Genomic DNA, 22,484 nt, shown 5'->3' with positions numbered 1-22,484 from the left:
AAGGGTTAAACCTAGAGAAAGTAATACCCGAATTGAGCCAACATTGCTTGCACAAATTGAACACCCAATTGGGCTTGAGAAAGCCAATTAGGGCAAGGTCAATCTTACTACCGAGAGGTATAGAGTGAGTAGCTTCATGCATTGGCAATATCATGATCCCAACTATAACATTATTGCTCTAAGTTCTAGATCCTGTTAGATACTCACCTAGGAGTTAGTCACTTCCTTAGTGCCTCTTTACCCATTTAGAAAACCTTACAAACATATATACTTAGCTTAATTTCGCACATTATTAGTATAAAACTAGAAGTAATAAGCAAACAAAAATGATTGGAAGTGTAATCAAGAGCACTACACACTACTAGATTAGATAGGAATCCAACTCCAAACATTGTATTAGCTCCCTGTGGATTCGATCCCGACCTTCTCGGGTAAAAGTTGCATCGACCTCTCTTGACACTCTGTAGTGGTGTAGGGTTGGACCCGATCATCCGCCCAAGTTTAAAATCATGATACGAACCTATCGGAGCCATCAAAATACCGTTCCGGGGTCATTTCCACAAAGTCAAACCCCAGTCAACATTTTCAACTTAAGCTTCTAAAGTTAGAATCACTCATCCAAATTCATCACGAAACACTAAAAAATAAAATTCGACCACACACACAAGTCATAATACGCAATACAAAGCTAGTCGAGACCTTAAGCCACCGAATGGGATGCTAATTGTCAAAACGATCGGTCGGAACATTACATTCTCCCCCTCATAAACAAACGTTCGTCCTCGAATGTGCCAGGAACCATTCTGAAGCCACAAAATCACTAAATGAACTCACCATACATATAATCATGGGTAATCCCATGTCACCCCAATCCACATAAGCCCAACAACACCATCTCAACTGAACATTATTCATATTGCCCACACCGATAAACCTTAGATCTAAATTTTTCACCATTCGATCATTTCCCAAGGACCCGATTCCTACATAAACACATTGTATCTACCTCAACCAGCTACCTTGGCTTATGCATACACCCACAAGTTATGATCACCCGACATAATACATCGTCCATATGCTCATAGCAACATCTCTGGCCACAATAGCTGCCCATTACCAAATCTGGTACCGGCACATAACCTTCTATTGACTAAAACCTTATTCCAAACCTTCACAACGCTGCCAATGATGCAAGAAACATATGAACCTCATAACTACTCAACCGACCAAGAACCAAATCAAATGCCACTTAGGCACATACATCGCAATCCAAACTCAACAAGCATAACTTGAATACGACAGAATAGGAAAAGAGGAACACGCAAGAGAACTATCAAACAAGTCCAAAAGGCACAACTCCCGACCGATACCAAACTACGGATCTATTCCTCCAGGATGAAGCAAGACACACGCAACGACCACAATGAATCTCACCCTAACATAAACCCACTGCGATGCATAGGCTGATACAAATACACATATCCACAAAGAATACTAGGTCCCCATCCTCCACTCATAATCAGGAGTAAGATAAACATCTCAACAAGTAAAACACTCTACTAACTCAATCCACTAGACCAAAACAACAACACGAAGTACACTTCTCATACCTGTAAATCACCTAAATCACAAGTCGTGGCCAATCCACCCAGAAATCGCATCAAAACTACGGTATTAAATAAGAGAAAGTTCACCCGAGCCTCATGATCCTCAATAGCAATCAAAACTGAATGATACACACGAGTTATCATAATAGAATTCCCAACTGAGGTGAATACATGAACAGAGTACGAGAATCACAAAACACAACCATATATGAAGCAAGGTAGGATGAATCTTAGAAATAAGTGGGAACGAATCGAAATAACACAAATGCATCCCTATAATCAACCAAGATCATAATTGTAATGACATCATCTGATACATCAGCCTTTTCCCAAGCAGGAAAAGCATAACAATGGTCCCGGTCTCCCCCTCTAGGATGACCTCTAACCAACTAACCTCCAGCCCTAGCTGGTGGTGCATGTATAACAGCAACTAGAGTGGAACTCATAGCCTGAATACCCCGCTATAAAATATTTTCTCGGAGTTTGGGACAATATCATACCATGTGGCTGGTATCCCCACGCTCAAAGCAACCTCTCCGCGGACGTGGCTATGGAAGTTGTCCGATACGGGTACTCTAGGACCTATGGATATCTAAAGCACCACGTGAAACTTGATGTGCGAACTGAACTAGTTGAACCACAAATCCTCTACAATGACGCACCCTGCCTCCAAAGTTGGGAGCGATAGATCCTCCAGGTCTACGAGGCCTCTTAGCTTTCTTGTCTTCTCTCTCCTAACCCCGCATACCCTCCAACCTGCAAGTGATTTCTACAACCTAGTGAAATAGAACATCCATCTCCAGCTCCTCAGCCATGCTGAATCAGATACCATAATTGAGCCCCTCAATGAACCTACAAACTCGTTCACTAACTATAGAAACCAGAGCAGGTGTGTGACGAGATAACTCACTAGATCTGATGGAATACTTTTATAATGTCATAGTGACCTGATGCAGATGCTCAAACTCCATGCACCACACATCCCGAAGGCTCTGGGGAACAAGATCCCTAAAATAATCTCAGAAAAACTGAGTCCAAGTGAGTGGCATTGCATCCGCTGGGCTACCCTCTCATAGGCCTGCCACCACTAATATGCTGCCTCAAACAACTGAAACATAGTGAAAGCAGCTCCGCTTATCTCCAGAATAGCCATGGTACAGAGTATACGGTGGCACTTCTCTATAAAAACCTGCACATCCTCGGTAGGTAGGCCACTGTAAGTAGGAGGATGATACTCATATGCCTCTGACCTGACCTCAGGCTGAACCTGAATAACAGGTTGTGTTAGGATAACATCCGGAACCTGACCAATATGGACTCGCTGCTCTGAAATACGGGCAATGGGAGTCTGAGCTCCTCCTACGGTTTGTGAAAGAGCTGGTTCAGCTGGAATCAATCTCGCCTGAGCCAGTGTACCAAACATGCTCAGGAACTGTGCTAAAGTCTACCCCTCCCCCTCAACCAGAGTTAATGGTAGCTCCTCAGCTTTGTACTAGCATGTGTTCTATCTGTAGCATATGCTCCTCCTCGACCTCTGCCTTTCCCCTGGCCCCTAGAAAAGTTGGCTCTAGGGGTAGCATCAACAGGAATCACAGCTTGTGTCCTCATCATCTGTGACAGAATAGAAAGGAAAATGCTCAAACTCCAAAATTAATAAACTCGCACGATAGTAATGAAAGAAGTGAAGATTCCTAATAGTTTTGTAGCCTCTCAAAGATAATTACAGACGTCTTCATACCGATCTGCAAGACTCTACTAAACTTGCTTATGACTCATAGCACCTATGACCCTAGAGCTTTGATACCAATTTGTCACGAACCAAAATCCCTCCTTAGGAGTCGTGATGGCACCTAGCCCTAAGTCTAGGTAAGTGTAACACATAGAGAATAATCAATAAATTTAAACGAGTTAATTATTAAACATATACTAGAAATTTCTATGTGAAGCCAACAATCCAAAGTAGATATACAACATTCCAAAACTGGTAGTATAAGTCATAAGCTTTTCTAATATTAAATAAGAATATCAAATACATCACTATTTGGAATATAAGTAAACGGTAACTAAATAAAGCTTTAGAATGTGAATCCGAGGCCTACGAATGCAACAGCAAGTATACCTTGAAGTCTCTGCCGCAACTCACAGTCAACTAACTAATGACCAGCACGCTTCGAGGTACCTGGATCTGCACAAAAATGTGCAGCAAGTGTAGCATTTGTACACCACAACGGTACCCAATAAGTATCAAGACTAATCTCGTTTGAATAATGACGAGGAACAATCAAGACACCTACTACACATAATAACCTATACAAGAATGAATATAAAACTAATAGGGAACAATATCAATATAATGCTAAACATGGTAAGAATAACAATACAATACTTGCAAATGGAAACTAGAAGCAACAATTAGTAGCAAGGAGAAAATAGGTAATAACACCGTAAAGTAAGCAGAATACAGTTAAAGTCTAGTGAAACCAAGTAAGGAAAACTAGTAACAACCCAATAATTTAATGCTTTCACACAAGTTCATACAAGAATTACCCTGAGGTAGCACACCTTATAATCACAAATCACGGGTTCCAAATCACGAACCCTAATCACTTGTCATCTTGTGCACACATTACCAATCACAACCGCATGGACAACTCACATGCTACACGAAATACCATTGATACCTCATATCTACATGGACAAATCACGTTTTAATAGTGGCAATATCTCATATACGCACAGACAACTTACGTGCCAATAGTGACAACTCACGCACAGAAGACAGGTATACAAGAATACATGTAAATGATCAACAACATCAAGGTTCATATTCTTGGATTGATATAAGTGATAGATTACGGTGTATGCATGTGCAAGTGTACTATCATAGCTTGAGTCAACAAGGTTAGAGACAATGAATGGCACATTCAACATAACGAAACCCATAATATGCATGACTCGCACAAGATAGGAACACCACCACACAATTATCTTCAATAAAAATGCCCCCAGGCCATCATAAATCATCCCCGACATATCCCCCGTGTCTCATTCCGTGCGCAATAATAATGTAGATGACCGCCTTGTCTCGCCACACGCGCATGATAGATATCTGACCTTTCTTGCCACATGCGCAAATCAAATATATATATATATATATATATATATATATATATTTGATTTGCGCATGTGGCGAGACAGGTCAGATATATATAGCCTTCCTTGTCACACCACATGTGCAAATATCAATAATAACAATAGAACAAACAACTCACGTGCAAACACCCCGACAATTCTCTCAACAATCCCACATGTGCCAAAAACATAACAACACAATATAATAACCTGCACCACATATGCGCATATACCACAAAGTTACCATAACAACATTTCCAATACCACAACCATACACAGTGCATGGCTCAACAATCTCGAGTGCAACAAGAACAACAATATCATGAGGTACGACAAGCAAATTGACACAAGAATGACGGCAATACAATGAAAGACATAACAACTAATAATGACTTCATGTAAGAGTAGTCAAATAATAAAAGAGGTAACACGACAATAAAGAGGCAAAAATTACAATTAAAGCATGTATGAGTACATTTGGTAAAAAAAACAGATAGAACATGAACCAACAACTTCAAATAAGGCATATAAGAGTGAATTTAACAATGGGGGACATAATATGATTGAGCAACTTCAATTTAGCGTGCATAAGAACCCTAAGAGTCAAACCGGTTAAATCTTCACATATAAAGCCGAGCACACACTCGTCACCTCGAGTACACGTCTTTCACATAGTTTAAATAGTAGAAACAAACCAATCCTTACGGGGTAGTTTCCCCACACAAAGTTAGGAAAGATACTTACCTCAAAAGACCTTAATCAATACTATAAAATAGCTTTTCCTTTAAGATTCACCTTCTCTCAGCTCAAATCTAACCAAAATTAACTTAATAATATCAAATAATGCAAGAGAAATCAATTCCAATAAATAAAGCTATGATATTTGCACAATTCCTCAAAAGTCAACAAAAGTCAACCCCAGGCTCGTTTGGTCAAAACCCGGGTCCAAGGGTAGATTCTTATTATCCATAACCACATGAGTCTGTACATGTGTTCTGTTTTAAAATCTGAGTCCAAATCGACTCTCAAAACTCAAATCTCATTTTTCAAAACATAGACAATATTTCTCAAAATTTCACTTTGATTCTCATAAAATTGATGTTAAATCTCATATATAATCATGTAAAATAGTTGAAAATCGATCAAAATCACTTACCCAATAATTGTAGATGAAAATCCATCTTCAAAATCTCCTCCTATCGAGCCTAGGGTTCAAAGATATGAAAATGAGACTAAAATCCCGTCCCTAAGCTCTTATGTGCAGTCGCATGTGTCGCAAATGTGACATAGGGATCGCAAATGTGAGCCACACAAATGTGAGGAAATGATCGCAAAAGTGAAGACCCTCACACCCCTGCTATCGTCGCAAATGTGACAAATATCTTGCAATTGCAAACTGTTGATATAACGCAAAACCGAACAATTTGATTGCAAATGCGACCACTACCTATCCCAAATTCCTATCGCAAAAGAGAATAGAATGTTTGAAAATGCAAACCAAGAAAACCATAGATAAATCTCACAAATGCAAGACCTGAAGCACCTGTGCAGAACCAGCAGAACTTAAACTCTATGAAACGCATTTGAAACTCACCCGAGCCCGCGGGGCTCCAGACCATCCATTAACATAAGTCTAAAAACATTACACAGACTTGCTCATGGGATCAAATCAACAAAATAACATCCGAGACCATGAATCGAACCTCCAAACCACATGAAATCAACATGAAACTCTAGAACTTCTAAAAACACAACTGTGCGTCCAATTCCTATCAAATCAACTCGGAATGACGCCAAACTTTCCAGAAAAATAATAGAAAACCTATTTCATGTCCCGAAAAGAAATTCCAAACACGATAGCTATGAAGTCAACCTACAGTCAAACTTATAAAAATTCTAAGCCTTTAAATTGCCAACTTTCGGCAAAACAAAAATCAACCTACGGACCTCCGAATTCAATTCCGCGAATACGCCTAAGAAGAAAATCATGATAGAACCTATCGAAGCCTTCAAAAGAACCTTTTGGGTTCGTTTCCACAAATGTCAAACCTCGGCAAATATTTTCAACTTCTAATGTGAGAATCGCTCATCCAAATTCATCTAAAACATCCAAAAATCGAATCCGACCATACACGCAAGTCATAATACATAATACGAAGCAACTCGAGATCTTAAGCCACCGAATGGGATGCTAATTCTCAAAACGAGCAATCAGGTCGTTATAGTGTATGGGGTAATTTTCATGCTCGGGGTAATGCTTAGGCTATGATATGCCTTAAATTGATTGATAAGCTTCATGGTGTTATGTTACTCTTATTTGGACCCCTATTGTGAGCTATTTGAGCAATATTTGAGGTTGCATAGAGGTTAAATCTCCTGATTAAGTTTCATAGCTGCTATTTTGTGATGCATACACGTGATTTGAGCTATGATATCACACTTGTACATGCATACAACTCAGCATGTCACTTATACTAGTGCAAGAGAGATGAAATTTGATGTATTGCATATCTGCTTTATGTGTGATATGGTTTGGAATGGTAGCTCGTGACCACACTGGGTGGACTATGATATTGTTCCTACGACCACGCTGGATGGATTGCGATATTGTGCTTGTGAACGCACCGCGCGATTTTTTATATTATGCTTGTGACCATGCTGGGCAGATTGTGATATTGTGCATGTGACCACACCGAGCAGATTGTAATACTGTGCCTATAACCGCACCAGGAGAATTGTGATATTTTACATGTGACCACGTAGGACGAATTATGACACTGAGCTTGTGACCACGCCGGCTGATAGTACATGAGTTGTCCGTGTTGCATGTAGATATTTATACATCCCCCTAGAGTCAACCTCTCATGTTTTTCTCTTGATAGTGTACACATATATTATGAGAAACCGACGGGTTTCTAGTTGATGTGAGCTCTGGGAGTGCTGGTTATTGGTTTGGTTCAGTTACTGAGATTCTAATATTAGCCTTAGAGCCCTAATGTGACTTCTATTTGGATGGGGTTGCGCACCGCAACAAATTGGTATTTGGTTATTGCATTTCATCATTACTTACAAATTCCTTTGTTGTTTACCTGATTTATTTGCATATCTTCCTTGTATGCTTGATTGTTGACTGAGTAGAGTACGTTAAGTAATTGTGTGCACCAAGGTTGTTTTAGCTAAGATTTCATTATTTGAGCATACTTTTGGTTCTATACTTGTTGTAATTTTATGATCTTGTACAGGCGATTGGTGAGTATCATTTATAATTATTGCTTTTATTACCTCATCGAGGTTGGTTATGATATATACCGAGTACGTTGGGTCGATTATACTCATACTACACTTATGTACCTTGTGTGAACATCTTGGATATGAGATGTTGTGGATGACGAGTGTAAGGCCCTATAAAAGTTTAATGATAATATGTTGTTGCATGGTGCCGAGGAGTACTTACCTCGCCGCGACGCGGACCTTTTAGGCTAAACATTACGTTTGTGAGTTGAAGCAAATTTTTGGAAGTGCAGGGCATTTCTGTGGTCCACTATACGATCACAGAACTGGTCTGCGGACCGCAGATCTGCCATAGAGTGAAGCAGAAACATGAGCTAAATTTTAGGACCAATACGCGGTCCATTATGCGACTGCATAATAACATCGGGGGTCGCACTTCCCATCGCAAATACAACATTAAATTTTTTTGGAGGATGTTCTGCAGCGCATTATGTGACCCCATAATTGGTTTGCGGACCGCAGACCGGTCACAGAGTGAAGCAGAAAATGTCCAGTTCCGAAGGGCCATTATGCGGTCCATTTTGCGGACTGCAGAAGCTTTATGCGATCGCATATGTGACCGTAGATCTGCGTCGGGGCTTCATTTTTTTGGTTATATAAACTCGACCCCATTCTTATAAAACAAACTTAGGGAACAATTTAGAAGGTTCAAACTTATATTTTAGAGAGAAAAAAAGGTGTTCTAGACTGAGAATAGGAATTATAGGCTATTTGTTCATCAATCTTTGCTTAAACCTTGAACATTTCTCTAGGGTAACTCACTAGGTCTTCAACCAAAAGGTAAAATTCTACTTCCTAGCCTTCAATTTTGAGGTTTAACTGAAAATAGGTAATAAGGTAAATAATTCTTGGGTGTGGAAGTGGTTCATTATGTATGCATGTGCTAACTAGGGCTGTGGGAAAATTGTTGAGCTCAATTGTGTGGATTTTGGGTAATGAAATAGAGGAATCCACCATAGGAGGACCTTGAGACCACACTGGCCACCTAGTGTTTGATAAAATGCTCAAATGAGCTAGAATCATGAACTCCTTCCTAATTTATATTCAATTTTTGCTATATCTTTAAATAGATCAAAGTTGCTAGGATTCCAAAATCGTGTAGTGAATTAAGGGAATCTCAAAGCGAGGTATGTTGGCTAAACTCTTCTCTTAGAATTGAACCCTGCAATGACCTTGTAAGTCCCCTGCTGCTCATTATAAGTAATTAATCTGAATTAGTCCTATATCCAAATAAATATGCATTCTATATATGTTCTGAAGGTTCTTATAGTGTTGAGTTACTATTTGAGAATGTGGTTTAAGTATGGGTTGTGTGCTAATATGTTATGGTTTAAATACGTGATTCTAATGAAAGCTATCATGTCAAATTGTGTAAGAAATCACATGTGCCTAAGACCCTAAACTGCTCAAATGTGTGTTGAAAGTCATAATTTGAAAAGCCTGACATTTGAAAGTAAAAGAAAAGGGCATGAAATATGATGTGCGGCCAACGTGCAAAGAATGGTATTGTGTCATGGCCATTAATGCCAATGAAATGAGTGATGGGTAAAAGAATGTGAAATGTGAAATGGTATTGGGGTCTTGTATCTCTTTTCCCTTGTACATAGTAATTTGAGGTCTAGCTAGGGCCTTATTGCCGGTACTGTCTTAGCACTCTTTTAGTTCTGTTAGAGGCTCCATAGACATAGTGTGGATTGTATCTTATTTGGAAAGGTTCAATCAAACTTTTTGTAAATGTATCATATGTTCCACTTTAAATACGAATGTATAGCGTACTATCTTGGAAGCTTGTTAAGAATGTAACTGATGGGAATGAACTGGTGTTACTCACATGACCTCTTACTGTCTAATTAATGGAATGAATTCTTCTCTTTATTCATGGGTGAGTTGGGTAGATGGCATTGTGCAGGCTTGCTCGACCGGGGTAACCCTATTGAGCGCCGGTTGCGCTTCCCAAGGTTAGGCTATAACAACGGGAGTTCGAACTGAAGATGTACATGCCATTTGGATATAACTACCATTTGTCCTTGGTAGTGTTAGATTTTAATTTTGGTTATGTATGTTAGATTTGAATTCTGGTTATGTACATGCCAAACAGATATTGTACTTATTTCATACCATCTTTGTAAATCTAAGTCTTAGTGGCTCATGACTTGTAGTACTAGTCCTTAGGATATTATATGAAAATTTAGCTATTTCATATCTTGAGCACTTTTATTTCATTAGAACTGTGTTTATTGTTATTTGGCTTACCTAGCGGTTTGGGTTGGGTTACATCACAACTAGATTGGTTTTGGGTTGTGACAATTTGGTATCAAAGCACTAGGTTCATCGGTTCTAGGAGTCATGAGCAAGTGGATAGTAAAGTCTTGTAGATCGGTATGTTGACATGCATACCTATGTTCGAGAGGCTACAGGGCATGTAGGAAAATTTCTCATCTTTCTTTCCTCATCGTGCAATATTAATTCATCTTGAAGTGTATCTATTGAAATTCCTTCCACACACTCGTATGTTATGTGAGCGCTCGGTAGAAACTAAGCATCGATGGCTTGTGATTCCATGGATAACGTGCGAGATGTATTTTCTACATTTTGGTGATGGGCCACTCTGGAGGACTTGAGGCCATATTCAGAAGCTTGGGCTTGGTAGTTTTATTTGTGTGGGTATGTAATTTGAACTTATATATATGATAGTATCCCTAGGAGTGGGATTGATGGCGCAGCGAACGGTTAGGTAGTAATATGATGAGTACTATGTGACTAAGGTCTGTGGTTAGATGGTTTAGATGTGATAAGAAGAGTTTGCTTGGGATGTGAAAAAGACCATGGATTCTTGATTCCTGTCTTTATGCGTTATACAGTCTTGAGTTATGAGTTTGTTAGGGATCTTTCATGTTGTTCACTTGTGGAATGCAGTAGATTCTTATGTCTTGATGACGAGTTCAAAGTCAGGAGGATTCAATAATTACTTGGTTGTTGCGACCAGGATGAGGTCATAGAGCGATGCCAGTTTGAGGCTGAGTAGGTGGATTATCACCCGCAGGGTAGTCTACGGATGTATAATTCTTATGATGGCTTTTTGGAGAGTATCTTTCTAACGGTGGGTTACATGTATTGCAATTTGAGTTTGGATCATGTGAAGGAGCTTGCACGATTGTCGCAAGGATGGATAAGCGCTTAACAGATGATTTGAGGTACTTTATGATTAGTGCTACATAAGCTTATGAAGGATTGTTGAATTAATTTATGGGACTATGGTAGTGATGGAGTAAGGGTATTATGGGTTATCAGATATTATGTTTTATGGCTTCGAGCCAAGTGGGGGAGTCTACTATCGACAATTCGATTGCATGGTTATGTGTTATATTGGTATCGGTCTGAGGAATATTTGAGGATCAGTTATGGCTTATAGAGGTTGGTTTTAAGGATGACTTTTGCAAGGAAATTTCTAGATACATGATGTATTACACTCTATGGATATATGAAAATCTTAAAATGTTTCGGGTTTCTTATTCGTGATGGATGTGATGTGCTAAGAGAAGGGAGTCACTCAGTTGCGTTAAGGTGGGGTTACTTTTTTGGGTGTTGGTGTTCTAATGGAGCACATGTCGTTTGGCTTGTTTGGGCGGTGCATTTAAGATTAGTGTAGGGTTGATGAAACTCGAGAAAGTTCTAATGGGTTCAAGATTAATATGTGGTATTTGAGGCATTTTCTAATTTGTAAATGGCTAAAATCTGAGATTTGCATTGGATGGTGTAGGAACTCATGGTATTTTTGTATCATTATGGATTTTACATTTCATTATAAGAGAGGTTAAGGAAATGGTTTCAAATTCACATAAGGTCTTTTCATAATGGGTATCTTGGATGACGTACTTTAGGGTACTTACGAGGGAATACAACGGGGTATGGGATTTAGGACAACAAAGTTCATGCTAGGATCTCTTCTAATGAGCTTTGGGTGAAAGATAATGATGTACTGTAAAGGAGAAGCGTTGACTTGTAGGCAAGTCGAGGAGAATTCAAGGAAATGCGTCAGCTTGGTAGTTATTTTGGTCGACATGGTAATAGATATGATCAGTTCTTTTAGTTTATTTGGTGCGATAAGGCTTTGTCGGTGCTTTGTGGCAATACTCTTGGGTTTGGCAATATGCATGACTTGGTTGAGTTAGAGGGATTCTGTTCTGGTTGCTTGGTTATGTGAAAATGAGTTTCGAAGAGTTCTTGATGGTGTCAACCACGGCTTGAGACAGATGTCTTCTCCAAGTATGAGGATTATGTTACATGTCATGATTTTCTCGTAGATGGGTTCAAGTGGAAGGTTTCTAGTTGATGGAATGTCTATCCTACTTGTGATTCAGTGTTGACAATATGGCTCTCGTGTTTTCATATGATGACATGACATATATGGTGTGACGTGTGGGATTAAGGTTTACATGTATGAGTTTGCGGTTCCTTTCGAAGAGAAGTCCATGAGTTTTGGACAGTATGGATGGCTTTAGATGTTTAGAATAATGCTAGCACTATATGGTATCACCTGAAAAGGTTGCACATTTTAGAATGTGCATTGTGTTTTGATTTTTCGGATGCTTGACTGGTACTACAGTAATCGTCTGGTTGATCGATTGTTGACATTCAGATTTTGCTTTATAGCACGGAAGAATTATGGAACTATTTCTCTTGAGATGATTGTATATGAGGGATGTGTCAATCATTTGAGTGGTGGAGTTGTGATCAGACACGGAGTTTCTTGTATTCTAAGGATTTGAAGACTAAAGGGGTTCTCGAAGGTAGATTGTTCCTTGGGTGCGGATGGTGGAAGTATGTTAAGAGTTTGATGGCTGATTGTATATGTTATGGATAGGTTATTATGGACTTTTGGAGATTATCTACCTATATCGGGGGATCAAGATTGATTTGGAGGTCATCAGTAGGCCTAATGAGGATGTATCTTCCAAATCGGGTTGGATTTTGTTTGCTCAGCACAACTATTATTGAAGGGGGTGTCATCGGTTAGAGTTAATCATATTTGTGTTCTGATATGTTCCGGGTGTTACTCTTCTATGCTACGATGGATTGTGAGACTGTTGACTATTTACATACATGATGCAGTTCTATTTAGGCCCTGTGGCGAAATTCGAATAAGATGTCTCTTGGGGTGTTGGATGGTTGATTGCGACATGGTTATGGTCTTCCTATTGGTGGTATTTGTGCTATCCGTTTATCCATGGTTATGTTTATGCACTTTGCATGTTTGTTGTTGATATGCATATGGTTGTTGATTATGTGCATCATGGATCAAGGTATTCCATATGGACCGGTGTTTGGATGTGGTCACACATCGCAACGGAGTTATGTTTAGATATGATCCTTTGTTCATGTTTTGTGTGTTTGTTTCTCCTTTGTGTGATGAGATTATAGCATTGCGCTTTGTGGTGGTATCTGTTGAGATTGTAGGACGGTTCTGTCATTTGATTCTCTTGCCATCATTGGGTATATTAGAGTTATTTCTTGTTGGTGCACAGATTGCACAGTATGTGTCTCAGGGTGGAACTGGTGTGGCAGGTCAATCGAGCAGCTTTTACTTGGTGAGATGAAGTTATTAGACCTTTGATGATTACTATCGAAATTGATTAAGGTATGTTTGGAAATGAGATGATGTCACTAGTCAGCTTAGAATTTGATATGCTTCTTGGCGGGCAAAGAAGCCCTACCACTTGTTGATATGATGAATGGTTATGAGTATCTGCATGTTCTTTCATCATTGATAGTGTATGAAGTTCTAGAATGAGGTTTTATTTGATATGAGGTTTGTTACAGGTTCCAGACTTATTATTGAGCAGCTATTGTGGCTGGAAGTTACTATGAGTATCTGCGTTATGTGGTATATCATTTAATTATATATTGGGTTATGGTTATTGATTGATACAGCTTGTTCAGACTTATACAGTGTGTAGATTCGAGAATCGGGTCTTATAATGAATTTTGAATGTTGGAAATTGTGTTCTAGAGTTTATAGACTAAGGTTGAAGTAAGGATCTTCAATTAGCTTGTGTTGTCAGGCTTATTTGGATTGGGGATGACGTGGAATCACCCATGGGTATGTGTATGGTGAATTTATACAGTGTTATAATGGCTTTGGAACAACTCTTGGCAAGTTCGGGGACGAACGCATGCTTAAGTAGGGGAGAATGTAACGATCCGACTGATCATTTTGAGAATTTTCATTCAGTTTGGTGGTTTGAGGTCATGAGTAGCTTCATATGGTATATTATGACTTGCATGTATGGTCGGTTTGGTTTTCGAGTGGTTCGGGATTGATTCGGAAAAATAATTCTCATTTTAGAAGCTTAAAGTTGGAAGAGTTGATCAAGTGTGACTTTTGTGAATTTGACCTTGAATTGAAGTTTTTATGATTCTGTTAGGTTCAGATGGTGATTTTGGACTTTAGCGTATTTGTGAATTTGCATTTGGATGTTTCTAGAAGGTTTTGGCTCAAATTGGCGAGAGTTGGCAATTTGATGGTTTGAAAAGTTCATAGGATTGACCGAGAGTTGAATTTGATGTTATTGGGTTTGGATTGTTGTTCTAGGAGTTGGAATAGGTTCATTTTTTCATTTGAATTTTGTGCAAATTTTGTTTTCATTCCGAGTTGATTTGGTAGGATTTGGATGCGTTCGACGAAGTTTAAATATTTGAAAGTAAAGAGAACAAACTTGATCAACAATTCTTGGTTTTTATCTTATTTGTGATGTTTTGAGCTTTTGGATAAGTTTGGACTATGTATATGGACTTGCTGGTATGATTGGACGGGGTCCCAAGGTGCTCTGGTAAATTTCAGGGTTGTTTTAGACCTTTTTAGGTCCTTTTCAACTATTGTTTTTTTGCTACAGGGGTGTACATCGCAATCGCGGAGCTGAGGGTCGCAATCGGGAAGAGGAAAATTCAATACTGGACCTGTGCATCGCATTGACAAAGAAGAAATATTTGTTGTCACTAAGCTGACTTCGGGAGCTTATATCTTGCAATCTATATGGAATTTTGATATGATCCAATCATGAAAGTTATAGCACTTTATTTTTAATTTTTAGAAAGTTAAAATATTTGTCATTTGGAGTTTTATACAAGAATTTATGGTTTTTATACTACATGCTATTTGGAAATAATTTAGTAAGGTTTAATAGGGTTGTTCATCGCGATCTCGGGGCTTCATGGACGCAATCGCGAAAGGTAAAACTGTGCTGAACATTTTTGGAATTGCGATCGCGAGGTATTTGACCGGGATTGCGAAGAATGACGACTGGAAGTGTATTATAAAATCAAATTTTGGGATTTTGAGTTTATTTTCTTTAGTTTTTGAGTTCATTGAGCATAAGTAAAGCAATTTTAGAGGAGATAAACACCCAAATCTTGAGGGTAAGTAATTTTATCTTTGTTTTGATTATATATTTTGTTTTTCATGGATTAATACATCTAAATTAAGGATTTGAGAGAAAAAATTGGGGGGGGGGGGGTGTTTGACATGAACTTAAGAGAGTGAATATTTGAGACTTGAACATCCATTTAGAGTCAGATTTAAGTGAAATTAGTATGATTGGACTCATATTCGAATGGGTTGTCGGAATTTGTGAGTTTTTTCGGGTTCCGAGGTACAGGCCTAAGTTGTCTTTTTTGTTGACTTTGAGTATTTGATTAATGATTCGACCTTTATCGTGTGGGTTCAATTCTTATGGCATTATTTACGTTTCTGAGTTGCTTTTGGCTAGTTTCGAACCGTTTGGAGGTTGATTTGTGCGGGATGGCGCTTCTAGAGTATTGTTTGGGCTCGATTGAGGTAAGTATCTTACCTAAACATAGTTGAGGCACTAGTTTCCCTAGTTATTCGTGATAGCTACGTGCTATAAGTGACGTACATGTGTGGGGCTAAGCCGATGTGCGCAAGTATTTTTCATGCTCTTGGTAGTGTTTAGACTATGATATTCCTTGAATTAATTGATAAGCTTCATGTTGTGATGTTACTCTTATTTGTACCCCTGTTGTGAGCTATATGAGCCATGTTTAAAGTGCATATAGGTTAAATCTCCCTATTAATCTTGATAGCTGTTATTTTGTGATGTATTCACATAATTTGAGCTATGATATCACACCTGCATATACGTACACCTTAACATGTCACGTATACCAGTCTAGGAGTATGAAATTTGTTGTTCTTTGATCATGTACACGTATTCTTGCATATCTGCTTTATGTGTGATATGGTTTGAACTGGTAGCCCCGTGACCACGCCATGTGGATTATGATATTGTGCATGTGACCACATCGGGCAGATCCGTGATATTGAGAATGTGACCACGCCAGGTGGATTATGATATTGAGCCTGTGACCACATTGGACTGATAGCACGTGATTTGTCCGAGCTATGTTTGGATATGGATCCATCTCCTTAAGGTCATCATCTCATGTTTTTCTCTTGATGGTGGACACGTGGATTGTGAGAAACTGACAGGTTTCTGGTTGATGTGAGCTCTGGGAGAGCTGGTTATTGGTTTGATTCTGTTACTGAGATTATGATGTGGGCCTTAGAGCCATGATGTGGCTTTTATTTAGATCGGGTTACGTGCCGCAATGAATTGATATTTGGTTATTGCATTTCATCCTTCCTTGCAATTTCCTTAGTTATTTACCTGATTTATTTGTATATCTCTTTATATGCTGGATTGCTGACTGAGCAGAGTACGTTACGTAATTGTGTGCACCAAGGTGGTTTTATATGAGATTTCATGATTTGATCATGCTTTATGTTCTGTTCTTGTTGGAATTTTATTAACAGGTATAGGTGATTGACGAGTTTCATTTATAATTCTTGCTTTTATTACCTCGCCGAGGTTAGTTATGATACTTGTTGAGCAAATGGAGTCGGTTGTACTCATATTACACTTCTTCACCTTGTGTGGGAGATGAGATGTTGTGGATGACGGGAGTTGGCACTAAAGATGTACATGCCTTCCGAATAAAACTACAACTTGTCCTTGGTAGTGTTAGATTTGAATTCTGGCTATGTACATTCCAAACAAATATTGTATTTATTTTATACTAGCTTTGTAAATCTAAGTCTTAGTGGCTCATGACTTGTACTACCAGTCTGTGAGATAATGTATAAAATTTTAGTTATTTCATACGTTGACCACTTTTACCTCATTAGAAATGTGTAAACTGTTAATTGATTTACCTAATGGGTTGGGTTACGTGTTATGATTACTAGTTGGGTTTTGGGTCACGACATACATCAAGCATTCTCTAAATCTGGCCTGACCACCAGTACAACAAAGTCTAATATTTGTAGTGTTAACTTGGCTCCACAAACCATGGAAAACCTGTGTGACTTAACGGGGTAAAAGAGAGGGAAGCTTCCATTCAGGTACCTTGGGGCGCCAATTGCCTTTAAGAAAATATCAACAATGAACTATGAAACGCTCATTAACAAATTGACTAACAGAATCAAGAGCTGGGGATCAAGGAGCGCGTCTTATGCAGGAAGGGTGCAAATGATTAACTCTGTTATGAAGCATATTCACTCCTATTGGGTTTCTATATTCTTACTCCCTAAGAAAGTCCTTAAAAGTATTACTGCTATGTGTGGAATCTACCTATGGGATGGTAAGGTGGCTACAAATAAAGCTCCACTAGGTGCTCGGGATCTAGTATGCAGACCAAGAAGAAAAGGGGGATTGGGTATACTAGAATGTGTTACATGGATTGAAGCAGCCATAGCAAAGTATGTGTGGAACATTGCTCGAAAAGCTTATAATCTTTGGGTTAAATGGGTGGATCGCATTTACTTGAAAGGGTGGACATTTTCTGTAACACAAGAGAGCAGCTGGTATTGGAGGAAAGTATGTTCCATCACGGACAAAATTGTAGTAGGTTATGTGCAGAATCGATGGCTTCTTCAGAGTGGTTACAAATGGCTAAGAGGAGCTCAGAGTCTATGGCAATGGAGCAAGCAAAATATTTCCAAACATAGTTTCATATGTTGGAAGTTCATGTGTGTAATATGTGGACAACACCCTGAAACAATAGGCCGTCTATTCTATGAATTTGCCTTTTCTAAGTCCTGTCTTGAGAAAATTCTGAAATGGCTGGGAATCTACATTATAAACAGGGAGGACCAAGGACTGTGAAGGAGAATATCTATAGCTGTACAGGACAGGACCAGTCGAGGATTTGTTCTAGCAACTCTTACCTATTTCATCCGAAGAGGAAGGAATGAAGCATTGTGGCATCATAAAGTTCCCCTGCCCCATAAAAGTTGTAAGCAAGTCGAAGTTGAATGTAAATATAGAGTGACAGTGGTTATGATACGAGGTAAGAACGACAGAGATAGGAGATGCAAAGAAGATTTAAATAATATCGTATAGATAGGGGATAATTAGAGACATTAGGAGCTCTCCATAGTTTTGTTTCTAGTTTTTGTCTCTAGTTTTGGCTTTTAGTGTTTTCCTATTTATTGTATTTTGTTCTGATGATCAATAAGATTTCTTTCTTTTCACCATAATAATAATAATAATAATAATAATAATAATAATAATAATATAATAATAATGGGTTTTACGGATTGTACACTTGTATCAAATTCAACCACTCACATTGCACAACTTGTACACTCACTACCCTCTACGTGTGTATGCCAGGTCCTTTTCCCACCATTCTTCAAGTTTCAATAGAATAACTATATAGAAAAACCATAATAAGCAGTTGATTATAAAAGGTGAAATTTTAAAATCGTATGGTATTGACCGAGTGAAATTTCTTAGAGTCTAGAATGGTAAACTCATCATAACCAATTATTCATATTAGCCCTGGGTTGATTGCTCAAATTGTCTAAATTAGAAAATCATTAATACAGTAACTGAAGAAATTGTAATGAATTAGATTTAGTTTCTCTTGTTATCATTCACCCGCTAGACTTTCTAAATCAGTTTGGCATTATTTAATTGTATGGCATTAACAATATTTTTGGGCATCTATATATAAGCCCCTGCTCCTCATTTTATTTTCCATTTTTTTTGTGCGTCTCTGTGTGCGGGCCCAATATGGCTAGCAAGAAGCATAAGAACAGTAGCGAAATGAGTGAAAGTGAGAAAAAATCCCTCATTTTGAAAAGAACAACAAGTTTGTTTAAGCAAGCAGAAGAGCTCTCAGTTTTATGTGCTATACAAATCGCAATAATTATTTTTAGTCCTTGGGAAACTAGTCCTATTTATTGGCCATCTGAAGCTCAAGCTACGGAGATATTCAAGAATTATTTAAAGAAACCTGAGGTTGTAAGGACGAAGAAGTTAATTAAACTTGAAACCTACCTCTCAGAAAAAGAGAAGGCCAAGGAAGAAGATATAAGAAAAATGGAGCAAAAGAATGAGGAAATGGAAATGGAGTTCCTGTTCAGTGAACTTGTTAAGGGAAAGAGCATGAATGAACTAGATGTTAGACAAACTAAAGGTTTGTTAAAGCTAGCTGCTCTTAAGAAGGCTAAACTTGAGGAAATGAAGAAACAGCTTGCTGAGCAAAACTAGAGGTAATGACAACGCTGGAGAGGAGAATGATGAACAATCCGATTAAGCAACTACAATACTTCTGTTTGTTATATCAACCAACTATAATTCTAATGTTATGTTTGAGCTATTAATTCTATTTTATTAAGTAAATTGTACTGATGATATTCAGTATAACCTTGCTATATCTTTAAAATTTTGGCGCTGTTGAATCTTCTTCTTATTTCCAATTTCATACTCTTTTTAAGAATTTTTTTCTTCTTAGACACAAAGGCGGGTTGCTACTGAAACATCTTAATTCTACTAGTAGTGTCTGCCCATGCTGTTGCCCAACATGAGCGTTGATGAAGGGCAGGCGGTGCGGGTGGGGTGCGAGTGCGGGACGAGTTCTGTATGAACCTGCGAAATTTAAACTCGCCCCGCCCCGCCCTGCATAGGAGTTAAACCTGCATTCACTCGCCCCGTACTCCATCCGCATTCACCCGCCCCGCCCCGCACCCGCATTTTTTTTAATTTTTTTTTTCTTTTTTAGAAAGTTAGACTTAAACCCGCAAAATCTCAAACCCGCAATAAAATATTTACCTTGGGTGAAAATTGGGTCGGGTTGTGGATTTTTCAAAAATGGATTGGGTAAAAAAAGAAATTGGTCGTTTTAATCTGGTGATGTCACGTGGCATTCCATCCAAAATAGGGGTATTTTTATCCCAAAGTATGACAGCAGGGGTATGGATAACCCAATAGTATAACGGGGGGTATTATTACACTATTTTCGAAAGTACAGAGATATATTTGGCGCTTGGCCATTTTTAGAATTGTACTAAGGATGAAACTCTCCTACTATATAAAGTGGATGTTTTTTTTATAAAATACATTGTAACACGCATATTAAGGCAATACAAACTTATTTCTCTGCTCTTTAGCTACTGCAAAGTCTTGACTTTATTTTTGTCCTTTGTACTTTGTTTGTTGATTAGCTTCGAGCCCATGATCCAACCAAGGGAAGAAACTATTGTCCAGTACAAGTTCAAGCTACACCATAACGTCACGACTGGTTTGGTTGTTCATTGGATCTTTAACTCACTTATCTAACATTCTTGAATATTTGTAGTGAATCAATCCATATATCTTTAAAACCACGTCTAAATTTAATTGTTATCAATTTTAAGGATAAACAAAAGGGTTTTGAAAGCATCTGGAACTGACTACAGAGGTATTTTTTTGGATGTGATACCACGGGTATGGGAGTAAGGGGCAAGTATGTTAGGAAGGGGAGAAATTTAAAAATAGCCAGATTTACAGCTGGTCGTCAAAAATAGCCCAATTTTAAAAGTAATCGAAATTTAGCCACGTTTCATGTAAAGATAAATTTGAGCGAAAATAATGTTCAAAACTCGGAAAATACGCCAGTATATTATACTGGAGTTCCAGCATAAGTATGCTTAAACTCCAGCATATTATACTGGAGTTCCAGGATAATTATGCCGGAACTCCAGCATAATGTGATGGAGTTCCAGCATAAGTACACTAGAACTCCAACATAACATACTGGAGTTCCAGCAAGTATAATTGTCCAGTATAATATACTGGAGTTTGGAGCACCAGTGCTCCAGTCTCCAGTATATTATACTGGAGTCAGCAAAGTATACCGATCCGACATAATATGCTGGAGTTCGTACACAGGCGCACCGAAATCCAGTATATTATGCTGGACCGGTCTCTATTGCAGCAAAATAGTGGCTATTTTTCATTAATTTTGTAAACGCTGGCTATTTTTGAATGACCAGTACGAAAATTGGCTATACCGTGCTATTTTTACGTTAGTAAGGCATAGGATTCGGTTACCATTTAAAAGCCCTGTAATTAAAGGATATTAAATTATAATTAAAATATATATTAAATTATAATTAAATTAAAACCTCTTTAATTAGAATTAAATAAATTTTTAATATAGTATAAATTGGTAAAAATTCTATATCTTTTGTCTGACTTTGCTTGGCACTTCTTAAGGCCCAAATTCTCATTGGAAACTGGACGCACAACCTATAGCTCATAAAGCTATTTACTTCAACGCTGGAACAGATTTCGAAGGTGTGGAACACATGTCAAGAGGGAATCAGATAGAAAATAGGTAAAGGTGAATAACATTCTCTCCCTCAGAAAATTTGTTCAAATTACAGCTACAAATAATAAATATAGTATAAATATTTAATTTGTCGCGTAATTTTACCTTCAATAAACACGAGGAACGCATGACTCTCGTCTGTCCCCCACATTATTTGAGATGGACTATGGTCATTAATTTAAACAACTCATCTTACTTCTTACTGGTAAACTGTAATCCAAGGAAAAATAAGTAGAGTACATTCATAAAAGAAAACTACCCCGGAAAAGATATTTTCATTTCGAACTACTCTTCAAGTGGCTTGGTCCAGGAAAATGCCTCAGCCCCCACGTATGTCTTATTTGTTTGCACTTAATGGAGGTTTGAATCTTAACCATTCAGATCTCAGATATTAAGTGCGTTTGTTTTTAAAATCTGAATCTTAATTATTCAGATTTTAATTATTAAGTGTGTTTGTTTTTTTACTTCACAACCACTTAATGGGTCAGAATAAGTTTGTATGATTAAGATCTATAACAGAGACTTAATTTCATTAAGATGTTATCACATACTCATTATTAACTACCGACACTGCCTACCATTATCAACTACCGCAATGCCACCACCACCGCCATACTCAACCACCACCACCACCACTACCACTACTACCACCACCAACTTACTCAACCACCACCACCACTACCATCATCCTCAATCATAGTCGTCACCATTATCGACCATCACCATCTACCATCCTCACCACTCCGACCACTATCATTCTCACCCACAGTTAATACTTAT

The 22,484-nt window shown here is 38.3% G+C and overlaps 1 protein-coding gene across 1 annotated transcript; it reads left to right on the top strand.

Annotated features, from left to right (window-relative positions):
- Positions 1-19,123: 19,123 nt before the first annotated feature.
- LOC104222333 (agamous-like MADS-box protein AGL90) lies at positions 19,124-19,603 on the top strand. Its single transcript, XM_009773562.2, has one exon. The coding sequence runs from the start codon at positions 19,124-19,126 to the stop codon at positions 19,601-19,603; it is 480 nt and encodes a 159-aa protein (XP_009771864.1).
- Positions 19,604-22,484: the final 2,881 nt, after the last annotated feature.

This window comes from Nicotiana sylvestris, chromosome 5 (assembly GCF_000393655.2).
Source record: "Nicotiana sylvestris chromosome 5, ASM39365v2, whole genome shotgun sequence".
Taxonomy (NCBI): Eukaryota; Viridiplantae; Streptophyta; class Magnoliopsida; order Solanales; family Solanaceae; genus Nicotiana; species Nicotiana sylvestris.
The sequence above is the reverse complement of the archived record's forward strand: the minus strand, read 5'-3'. Positions and strand labels throughout refer to the sequence as shown.

Bases quoted from the DNA above. Each gene is read 5' to 3' on its own strand.
- LOC104222333 (XM_009773562.2), top strand. From the start codon at position 19,124: ATGGCTAGCAAGAAGCATAAGAACAGTAGCGAAATGAGTGAAAGTGAG.